We start from the raw sequence: 11,809 nt of genomic DNA on the forward strand, positions 1-11,809 counted from the left end.
GCACATACCATATGCCAGGTATGGAGCCAAGTACTCCAGAAACAACATGAGATGAGACAGATGTGGTTGGTCTCTACTCTCACGAAAATTACTTTCTTGTGGGGAAGACAAACACTAAACACTCAAATAAATATACAATTAGAAAACGTAAAAGTGACAAGGGGTTATGAGACTACAGGGGGAACCTGATTTGGAAGATCAGGGAAGGCTTCTCTGAAAAAGTGACATTTGAGCTAACTTCTGAAGGAGAAGTAGGAGGCGAGTGGGGGAAGAGGAAAGGGAAGAGCAATTCAAGCTGAAGACAGAGCAGGTGCAAAAGCCCTAGGTTGGGCAGGGCTGTGTCATACTGAGAAAGACCACCAGCTGGGTCTTCAACCAGAAAGTGAAAAATGCAAGTGGAAGCGTGGTACAAGCGGAGGATTGTGAGGGCCCAGATCAGGCAAACTTGTAACTCATGTTAAGGATTCTGGACTTAACCCTGGGAAAAACAGAGCCAGCCACCAAAACATAGACCTCTAACCAAAATAGAAAACGGTCCCTCACCACCCTATATGCCAATCCTGCATCCCTAAGTGTACTGGTGGCCCAGATAGACTTATTAATACCTCCAACCATACATTTTGCTACGCACAAAAAAAAAATCCAGATAACTATCAAAATTCTCATTTGCCGCTTTGCCTAAACTGTAAAGAATGATCCCCCCCTTTAGGGAGGGAAGGTCTTCAAAATAGGGCTATTCCATAAAAATCCACCACAACAAGAGACCGTCCTGCAGAGCTCACCCTCTACCTTCCCCCACATTATTAGCTAGCTTCTTCAACCCAAAAGAGCACATGAACATCCCACGCAGAGGCTGAAGGGACCCCCAAATTTTAAAGGTGAACTGGTCAGAAATCTCTTTGAAGTTGAAACGCCGTCAACACGTTTCCAAAATGAGGCAGCGGGTGGGGCAATCACAGATTTCAATTCAGCTTTCTGAGGTTTCCCACAAAATTAAAGCATCAAAAGCCAGGAAACTGTAGCGCAGGAAGCACTGCGCTCACCCATGTTCAGATCACCTCTCTGACGGCAGCTGAGCACTCCTCCCTCAGATCCATTGTCAGTTTCCCTGAGTGCTCTTGACCACGGCCTGTAAGCACATTCATTCTTGCATCATGTCCTTGACTCAGGAGCATTCATCTTGCCTCCCAAGACTCTAAACTCAGTAAGGACAAGACAGTGCCCAGCCCTAGAAATAATGGAAACAGCCTTGTTCATCAAGTACTCACTGTATGTCAGGCAAGGTGCTCAGGAAGCACCTGCCATGTGCCCTATAAACTAGGTTCTGTCACTGCCTTTGACCTCTGGAAGAACCAAATTTCAAAGAGTTTAAGTAACATGTTCAAGGTCCCAGAGTAAGAAGCCAAGATTTATACCCATGCCTTTCTGTCTCCAAAGCACAAATTCTTCACCACCGGTACAGCATGTGCTCAATAAACACGAGCTGGGTGCACGATAGCAGGAGAGAAGGCGAAAAGGAGTGGGAGGATTCCTTCTAGAGAAAAAAATCACTTCTGGGGCCCTCTACGGTTAAGGATGCAGTGAAGAGCAATATCCCTATTGTTAGAACCATAAAAACAACCCAGTAACCATCTCCCAAAATAGGATAATCAACAGTATGACTGACACGAACGTTGAAACATCTCTTTAGGATGTAAAAAATGGCAGCAGCCCCTGGATGCTCTGGGAACGTTCCCCCACTGCTCCTAAATGGTCATTTCCGCTCCTCTTACCTGACCTCCAACCCTACCAGCCTGGAATTTCAGGATCTGAGTCACAGCAATTATGGCCTCAGAATGCATCTCATGCTCTTTTTCAAACATTTCGCCATTTCACTCACCCACACACATCTCGCTCGACAGCAATGACAACAGCCACTTCCTAGTCACTACGCTGCCTTCACGAGGTCCAGACCCCCGACAGGACGCTCCCCTCCCACCAGCTCATCCCTCACACACCCTCCTTCCTGTTCCCCTCATGAGCCCCTTTCTCTTCTCCAGGGCTCCACTTGTGCTGTCCTCTGCCTGAAACACCCTCCCCGGCCCCCGCCCCCGTGTCAATCTGGGAACTCCTACTCCTGCTGGAAGATTGTTCCCAAATGTCAGTTCCTGTGTGGAATCTTCTCCACCCCTCCTAGGAGGAAGGATGTCATTCAAAGCTTTTTCACGCCCTCGGTGTAACACTTCTCATTTATGTACCAGAAGTAATTGGCCATGTGCTGTTCTCCCCTCAAAAGACGAGGGAGATTTTCAAGGAAAAGCATGGTGTCTTATTTCTCTCCAAAGCCCATATTGGAACCTGACATTATACAATATATTTCTAAGTTACTTGTTAATTGCTATTCTTCTACTAAAATGTATTAATTGCTATTCTTCTACCAAATGTCTCTGAGGGCAGGGATTCTGTCTTGTTCACTGCTCTAGTTCCAGTGCTTAGAACAGTACCTGATACATGGTAGGCACTCAATAAATATTTACTGAATGAATGGATAGATGGACAGATGGCTAGATGGATGTGGAAGTGGATGGATGGATGGATGGATGAATAGATGGATGATGGATGGAAAAACAACTGGGTGGATAGAGGAATGGATTGGTGGGTGAGTGGGAAGATGGACGGATAGATGGATGGGTGGATAAAGGCAGGATCATGTTTCACCAGCCCAGGGTCACAAAGCCATGGAGAAACAAAGCCAGGATAGGAAATCAGGTCTGTCTGATATTTGAACCTTCATTCTCAAGCCCAATTTTTACTGCCTATCTAGAAGCCCAAAGTCTGGTCACTGGGCAGTGGCAAGGTAAAAGAAGAGTCTAGAATTCCCCCCAGGAACATGGTTATTGTTGAGCAAAGTTAATTTCCATTTACTTAGCAAATGCCAGGACTCAATAAGGGGGATCAGAGCCCTCCTAGTCTGGGTCTGAGTTCCCGTTCTGACCGGGTAGGGCAAATTTCTGCATGTGGGCTGAGGGAAAAAGAGACCTCCAAGAGATACAAACAAGCAGGCCAAAGACAATGAAAAGGTAACAACAACAGCAACAATAACAACAGTAATATTAAAAGACTGACACTCCTGAATAAAGGCGACCGTCTCTTCCAGAGCCTGCAGTCGCTGTGCTTTTCAACCCTCTGTAACACAGAGCTTCCTTCCAACACCAAACATTTCCAGGGAAGACACTGAACTCCCCTTCCCTACTCACAAGGAGGAAAAGCCAGGAAGAAATCAGGCCCAGAGGTAGAACAGCATGAGGCCCAACAGTAGGTAAAAGTGGGTTACTGGTAGAAACTAACACATCTTTATGTTTCCATAATTCCCTGTAGTCCCTTTATAATAAAAACAATAAAGAACATTTACGAAGTACCCAGATTTGTATTAGAGAGACTGAGACTTTCTCCTTGAAGGAATCAGAAAAATGGAAAGAGAATTGACAAAGGATCTTTTTCTACGTGTGAGTCAATGCTGCTTATTGTGAAACTACTTAAAAATTATCTTCCAAATAAGAGAAAACACACTGCCTAAACCAGTGGAATGAATGGTTGTAGAAAATCAGACATGGACCCAGGATGAGGAAGGTATTCAGGAGAAAATGCAAGTAATCCTGTGCCCCTGAAAACTGGCTTTCAGCTCACAAATGCCTTTCACTGATAGATTTTGCTCTCTCTCTTTTTTTTAATTGAAGTATAGTTGATTTACAATGTTGTGTTAGTTTCTGGCGTACAGCAGAGTGACTCAGTTATACACTTTAATACCTTGCAATAAACTATAATGGAAAAGAATCTGTGTGTGTGTATATACACATATATATGTAGAACTGCTCTCTCTTTTTATTTATTCTCAATCTATTGCCTCAGACTTGCCCCTCCACCTCTGAAATGATCTGATTCTTCTCCTTTAGAGCAGCCACCTCGAACTGCAACCCCTGAACAAAAAGGAAGTCAGCTCATTATGAGTTATTAGCTAAGAGGAGATGACGTTCTCTGTCAAACTGAGAAAGAAGCCATCTTAACGTAGCTGTCTAACTCTACTAAATATTCATCTTACTTGCAACCATGGCACAAATAAAGATTCAGGGCTTCTCCACAGGACGTCACAGAGATAAGACCTCCTGTGTATCTTTATCCAGGTTATAAGCAGCCTCACAGTACAGATTTTTAGCTCTGGCTCCTTGACAACTCAGACTTTCTCCAATTACCTCAAAGAATGAGAAGTTGTCTGCTTTTTGGTTTTGGTTTTTGTTTCTGTGCAGCATGTGGGATCTTAGTTCCCTGACCAGGGATCGAACCCGAGCCCCCTGCATTGGAAGCTCAGAGTCTTCACCACTGGACTGGCAGGGAAGTCCCTGGTTTTTGTTTTTAATTCCCAGGCCCAAGAATTCCCTGACTCCACCCCAACCCTTACATAGGTTAGCATCCCCTACACATTCCCATAGCACCCTGTACATTTCCTTCCAAGTACTTAACAAGAGTGAAATTAAATATTGGTGCAATGCTTTGTAGAATGTCTCATCTCCCCCATTACACTGTAAGCTCCGCGACAGTAAGGATCCTCTCAACCTCATTCACCCTTGTATTCCTGCCGTCTAACGTAACTCCTGACGCAGAGAGCTTAATAAGTGAATATTTTTTGGAAGGATGGATGGATGGATGGACAAATGGATGTATGTGGTAAATATATAAATTTCCTACCAGACTGTCAAGCAGCCATCACACCTCCAAATACCACAAGTAAACATTGTGATTTTTGTATACTCTATAAAAAAGCTATCACACAATTTCAAAGGAGAGATAGGATGAATGAAGTCAAAGAATCCTTGAGATTAGATCAAATGCCAAGAATAAGGGACCAAGCTTTTGAACACATCAGCCAGAGATGATGAACTGTTCGGCTGATCCCCCTCCCCACCCAAGAATTAATTGGACTGCAAAGACAAAAGACCAGAGGATTAAAAATTGTACTTAATAATTTAACGACCTGTAGCTGAAAAGCATCAAAAGGAGATGCATAATCTCAAAATTGTGACGTACTGATCTATTTGCGTGTGTGTGCACGTGTGTGTACATGTGTGCACGTGTGTGTACGTGTGTGCATGTGTGGAGAAAGAAAGAGACAGATGGAGGAAAGAGGACCCCAACAGCAAGAACGTGTACAATTTATTTTCAAACCTTCGGTTTACCTTTTGACCAGTTAACTTCTCTATATCTTTTTCTTTATTGACCCAAATACACTATAAACATGCTATATCTGGTTCTGGGCAGTACCTGAAGTATCACTGGTAGTCAGAAATAATATATTTTTTAATGAGTTTCTAATAACTGGTATATCATATCAACTAGATTTTCAAAGGTCATGTTTTCCATATTTACTTGGAAAGGCATTCTGTTGCCCAGTGACAGGAATTGGCTGTTGCCTCTGCAACAAATCAACCCTCCTTCTTGCTTAGACCCAGCATTAACCTACCCTTAAATTTTTTAATTTCATTTGGGATTTTGAGCCCCAATTCCCACTTCAGGTGGAAAAAATTAAAAAGTCAAACCAACAAACACAAATTCAAAAAGCCTCTACCTTTTATCCACATGGAACCCCCAGGACACATTCAGAAGAGCCAAGAGATACGTGGAGTCTCACTCACAGGCCTCTGGGATCTGCTTCCGAGAAGGGAGGGAAGTGGAATAATAGAGGCTTGACTGCACACAAAAAAGGCCCTATTTATGATTCTACTGAGAAAGTTCAACCTGAAATTCAGGATATCATAGTTCCTAGGGAAAAATATGCCAAAAATAAAATGAACCTTCGATTCATCTTTGACTATTGTTTTTAAAAAGTACATATTCTAATCTCAAAGCGTTAACTACAGACTAAAATAAACTTGTATCCTGTAAAGTTGATGTTGATGAAACCAGCAATGGCTGTATTCATGCAATACTTTGGGGATTTTTAAGAATAATGTCTATTAGAAGGCTTAAAAAAGCACTGGGAACTATATTCAATCTCCTGAGATAAACCATAATGGAAAAGAATGTGTAAAACAAGAATGTCTCTATGTGTGTAACTGAGTCACTTTGCTGTACAGCAGAGATTGACACGGCATTGTCAATCAACTCTACTTCAATTAAAAAAATAAAATAAAAAAAAAGAAGGCTTAAAAACTTGTTCTCTAATCTATACAGGAAAGGAAAGAGCTGGTTTACTCATTATAGTCATCAGTGCTAGGTCTACATAGTCAGAAAATTAGTGCACTGGGGTTCTTCTAGAGGGTCCATGGCAAGTTTAGATTTTTCTCACAAGAAGGGTGAGAAAAGACAACCTAAACAAGCTGGCTCTCTGGGGCTAGACTCATTGGTGTCACCTAAAGTCTATGAAGAAACATACCGAAGAAGAAACCCATCTAAATACATGAAAGAGACATAGTCATTTAATGAGTTCCCAAATTAACTCTCTCCCCTTTTGACACAGTTTCCTACAGCTAATCAAGTAATAATGATCATCTCACTTAGAGTTAGCGATAGTGGCTATTTCTCTTGTACCACCTCATTACTCCTCACCGTAACCCTATGAGGTAGGTACTATTAGCCCATTTCACAGATGAGAAGACCGAGGCCACTACAAATGGATGACTTGCCCAAGTTCACACAGTAAGTAGGTGGCAGAGCACAGATTCAAACCCAGTTCTGACTCCAATCCCATGCTAGGAATTCTGAATCCCTATATTTTATTGCCTCCCTATTTCTAATTAAGTGACTTCCTTAAAAAATTTTTTTCTCTCTCTGCCCAACTGTAAAAGTTTCTTTGGGTAAGAGCTTAATTCCACCCAAAGCCTTGTCTTAATTACAATGACAGCACAAATGTTGGTCCGTGGCTCCTCTAAAGAATGTCACAGAGAGAAGTCTGCCTTGCTTATCTGAGCGGTCCTATTTCTAATCCAGAATTTAGGGAGTTTCATAATAGAGATTCTCAGCTCCAGTCCCCTGTCACCAGAGACATTCTTAAACTACCTCACAGAGAATGGTTTTATAGAAAATACAGAGTGGAAACAAAAAGGGAGAAATTATGTAGCAGTCAATCTAGAGTTCTGTACAAAAGCAAGAAAGTCTATTCTTAAACTCCCCTGAGCTCACAGAAATCCACAATTTCCCATGGTTTACGGACTTTCCATCCTTCCTATCTCAAGCCATCCCAGCACCCCCAATTTCCATGGCAGCACCATGGAGCATGGGGCTCAGTGGTTTCCTTGCCTTATGATCATCCTACACAACTCCTACCCAAGAAAGGCAGAGACTAGATCCTCTCTCCACTTCTACTTTTGAAATGGAAAACCCCCCACCATAGCTTTTATCTGGGAACATGGCTACCTGAAATTAACCTTACATTTCCCACATACTCCTTTGCAGCAAGGTGTGGGCATGTGATTAAGTTCTAGCTAATAGCATATAGGCAGAAGTATCAGAGGCAACTTCCAGGACAGTGAGCATGTGTCCTTCACCTTTCTGTACCTTTCCTCCTCCTGCTGGCTGAAATAAGGCTGTGATGACTGGAGAGTCCAGTATCCTTCTTGGACTCTGAAATAATTTTCACTCCTGGGATAGTAGAGCAGAAAACTGAAAGGAACATAGCACCTTGGGCTCTGAACTTCTGACTTTGGTGAGAGAATAAAACCGTATGTACTTTCTATAACATACTGATCCCATTTTAATTAGATTCACTTTAAGAGGAAAAATGTGGTACAAAAATACTCAGATAAGGAACTCCTCTCTGATTCCAAAACTAGTCCCAGGTATCTCTGAGCACATCTGAGGATAATCTGTCACCTTCCAGGATATCCTGAAGCATGAGATCCTAAGCATCTCAATTTCAAGGGCTGTCAATGTGCCCCTTCCCCTCTCTTGCTCCTTCCCACTCCAGCCCAAATGGAATTTACTACCAAAGCAGTGACACAGGGTGACCAGACGTTCACAGCTGGATTTAGACTTTCACCTGGCAGCCAGTTCCATAGCAAATCAACCCTGCAGAGCCAGTCTCCTCTCACACCAGCTGCCCCACCACTGGGTTACTTTGGAGACAATCATAGGAGCTGATATTTTCTGAGTGCTTAGTCTGTGCTGAACTCTGGTCCAATCATCTTATATACTGTAACAACTTGGAGCCGCTCAGCAATTTTTTAAGGTAGGTATTGTTACATGGACCCTGAGGTACAGAGAGGCTAAGTAAAATGGCTGGGAACCCTCAAGCCAAGATTCAAACTCACAGTGGTAGCCTGATAGCCTGTGCACATGTTCACTACCCTACACTGCCTCTCAGGGAGAGGAGAAAAAGAAAGGCAATTAAAAAAAAATTTTTTTTAACATGCCTACCTCTAAAGCTGCCATATTTCATTAGAAACTTTCATTCTGCTTTACTCACTGCACCAGAAAATGCCTACCATTTTCCTGGCTTTGAAAAAACAGATCTGCTGCTTCAGATGTGTCATTACCTGCACACTGAGAAGTTAACTTTCCCAACCGTTAATAACTGCAGAGCAGGTGGGATAGGAAAGCAGCAATAAAAATGTTCAAAAACCACCCCTGACCTCAGCAAGAGACAAAGACAGAAAGCGACTCATGGAAGTGAGAGGTAACCTCAAAGATCTTCTACGTGTTCCCACGCTAAGGCACCCCTGGCATTCTGCTTAAGGAGTCAAAGTTCTAGAAAACAATCCAACCGTGTGCACCAAGGCTGAAATTACTGCCATTTAAAGGAACGGGGGAAGTCCTCTGGTGCAGTGCATAAAATTGGGGCTCCAAACCTTGGTAAAAGAGGGCAGGGGTTGGGGGTCTACGAGGCTCACTGGCTGAGCGGGCTCTGCCCAGATCTCAGGTGAGAGGTCATAGAAGTCTCCGAAGAAACCAGTGCCACACTGCCAGCACTCCGCACAACTGACAATGCCACTCACTCTCATCAGGGATCACTTTACTTTCCTCTGGAGGGTGGAGGTGCTACAACAGAACTGTCAGTCAGTGCTAAGTCACATCTCAGACTCTTTAACATTCAAATGTTTTCTTCCCCTGATCTAAACCCAGATCGCCAGGGCAATCAACTTGCCCCTAAGACACTCCCCAGAAATGTGATACTTCTCACCAAACTCAACCACATGCACCTGGTCTAAAATGGGGGAAAGGGGGGACCTTCCAGACCAGAGGTTGCAAACTCAAATGCCTTACAGGGGCCAAAAATGGATGAAGCAGGCCTGGTTGGGATCGACTGAGACAAAATGGTGCATGTGCACCCTGTCCACAAAAACTGCTGCTCTCAGCTCCAAATGATGGTTCTAAAAAGAAAGTGGGACCAATGCTCAGCAAACTTGAAGCTGCAAAGTCAGATACTTTATGAAATCTCCCAGTTCTAAAATGTTGGCATCAAATTCAAAAAGTGTTTGACAGGGCTTCCCTCGTGGCGCAGTGGTTGAGAGTCCGCCTGCCGATGCAGGGGACTCGGGTTCGTGCCCCAGTCCGGGCAGATCCCACATGCCGCGGAGCGGCTGGGCCCGTGAGCCATGGCCGCTGATCCTGCGCGTCCGGAGCCTGTGCTCCGCAGCGGGAGAGGCCACGGCAGTGAGAGGCCCGTGTACCGCACAAAAAAAAAAAAAAAAAGTTTGACACCCTAAGGGCTAAACAAAACTACAGATGATTTGGCATCTGGAGAGCAACTCCGCAACCAGAGACGACCGAGTCACCACTAGGCTGGGCATCCCTGGCTAGAGTCAAGGATCTCAAACCTGATGCAAAGACCCAGTCACTTGGAGTCCTTCCTGTATCTAGCCAGAAGATAGAAAGGGCAATTTAAACCAGGATCTGAGAAGCACCCCAATAGGAAACACTTCTTTCAGAGAGGGAGGAGGCCCAGGGGGCAACTACAGTTGCCTTCCTAGGGGATGCACCATCTGCAGAGGCAGGGGCCACCTGTAGAGACCTCTATGAGGCAGGGGAAGTGGAAGGACACATGAACAGGAATTGGGTGTGGGGCGGGGGGGGGTATCTCAAGAAGAAGTGGCCAGGCAGGATAGGTTCAGGAGAACCTATTTTGACTCTTCTGGTGCTGGTTAGGGAGAAAGGGTGGATGCACTTCCTTGGCCAGCTGAGCCTCCCAGCTCCACTGGTCCTTCCTGGATGGCGCATCTTTGCCCCATGTACACACACCACTTTTAAAGACCTTTCTGTGGTGAATTCCTAGTTTGGGAGGTCACTCTGACAAATGTAATTCCTTCACTCTCTGCCTATCTCAGTCACTTCCAGAAAGTCTTTTTCACCTTCTCCTCCCGCAAACAGCATCCTTAGAACGCCACAGCCTACCTTGGCACTGGAATCCTTGCTTCCCGAAGCCCCTGCAAAGGCAGAAGGAGACATGTCAGGCAGCCCGAGGGGCCCAGCCACCAGTTAGTTCCCCCCTAGAGTCACCCCACTTCCCCCTGCCCCCCTAGCCCAGGTGCAACCTCCCAGCCACAGGCGGGTGCCCAAGAGTCTTCCGCCTCTGCGGGGGAGGGGGTAGGTGGGAGCTCAGCGGTAACCTCCACCTCCCCTCAAAAGGCAGAAGAGAGAAGGCTGCGACCACCAGGTGGCGGGGTGGGGGGAGCGTTTCCGTCTTGGTGGGAGGCGGCGGGCAGGCGGGAGTTCTGCCCACAGAGATGCCCGAGTGCCCTCGGGGAAAGAGAAAAAGACGCATCGCGAGGGAGGAGGGGAGAGCCCCCGCGGCGGTGGCATTCCCAGGGGGACTGGGAGAGAGAGAGGACTCCCCATGCCTAGAGGGACCGGGGAGCGGAGGGTCCCCGCAGTGATGTGAAGGGGGTGAAACTGAAGAGTGGAAAGGGTAACCCAGGCCCTCAGGGAGAAGCAATAAGAGATAACACGGGGCGCTGCCCCCGGAGACACAGAGGAGGAGGAAAGAATGCCCCATGCCCGCAGGGAGCCAGAGAAAGGACACCCAGGGCGCTGCCCCCAGAAAGGAGGGAAGGGGGTGAGGGTGCCTCGAGCCCGGAAGGAGACAGAGAGATAGGGAACCCCTCACGAGAGGGCACTCGAGGCGCTGCCCTCCCGGGGAGGGAAAACTGAGCCCTGAGCCCTGTGGAGAAAGGGCGCCCGCGCCGCGACCCCTAGGCGCTCCGAGGCGGCTGGGAGGAAGAGAGGGCACGAGGCACCCGCGATCGGCTGTCTGGGACCCCGGAGAGCGGGAAGCCGTAGGACTGTCCACCGGGGAGTCCGGGACAGAAGGGTCCGGAGCGGGAGCCCGGGATCTGGGGCCGCGGCGGGGCTTATCCTCCTCGGAGGCGCGGGGGGCGCGGAGGACGCGAAGAGGGGGTCCCCGCGCGCGGCGCTACCCTCGGAGCCCCGGGAAGGTGCCCTGAGCCAGCGCGCTCTCACCAGATGAAGTCGGTGCAGTGGCTGCAGAAGGTGGGCTGCTTGAAGAAGCGGGCTGTGAATTTGTGGTTCTTCACCTCGTGCACGTTCTTCTGCCGGAGGGCGCCTTTGCGGGCGAAGCGCACCGTGCTCTCCTCGCCCTCGCTCGGCGGCGGCCCCGCAGCCGGGTCAGCCATCTTGCGCGCGGGGAGCGGGAGCCCGAGAGGTGCCGGCCAGGGGCCGCGGTACCGCGGGCTGCGGGCCCGGGAGGCGCGGGAGAAGGCGGCCGCTCTGCCGCCCGGGGCCGCGGACGCTTCTCCTGCGCCGGCTCTGGCGGCCGCGGCGCGCGGAGCTGGGGCTGTCACTCGCCCAGCTGCAGCCACTCGACCAGCTGCGCTTGGCACCGCTG

General features: G+C 47.3%; 1 protein-coding gene across 2 annotated transcripts in view; it reads right to left on the reverse strand.

Moving 5' to 3' along the window:
- Positions 1–11,597, reverse strand: part of PRKCB (protein kinase C beta) — a gene marked incomplete at its 5' end in the record, with an annotated part of 314,098 nt that extends 302,501 nt beyond the window's left edge. For both annotated transcript variants that reach the window (XM_081257427.1, XM_081257426.1), the window contains 2 exons: positions 10,360–10,391; positions 11,425–11,597. In XM_081257427.1, the coding sequence (XP_081113553.1) occupies positions 10,360–10,391; positions 11,425–11,597 (205 nt within the window). The remainder of the gene's footprint in view (positions 1–10,359; positions 10,392–11,424) is intronic.
- Positions 11,598–11,809: the final 212 nt, after the last annotated feature.

Source organism: Mesoplodon bidens, assembly GCF_964165515.1.
Source record: "Mesoplodon bidens genome assembly, chromosome: 15".
NCBI lineage: Eukaryota > Metazoa > Chordata > Mammalia > Artiodactyla > Ziphiidae > Mesoplodon > Mesoplodon bidens.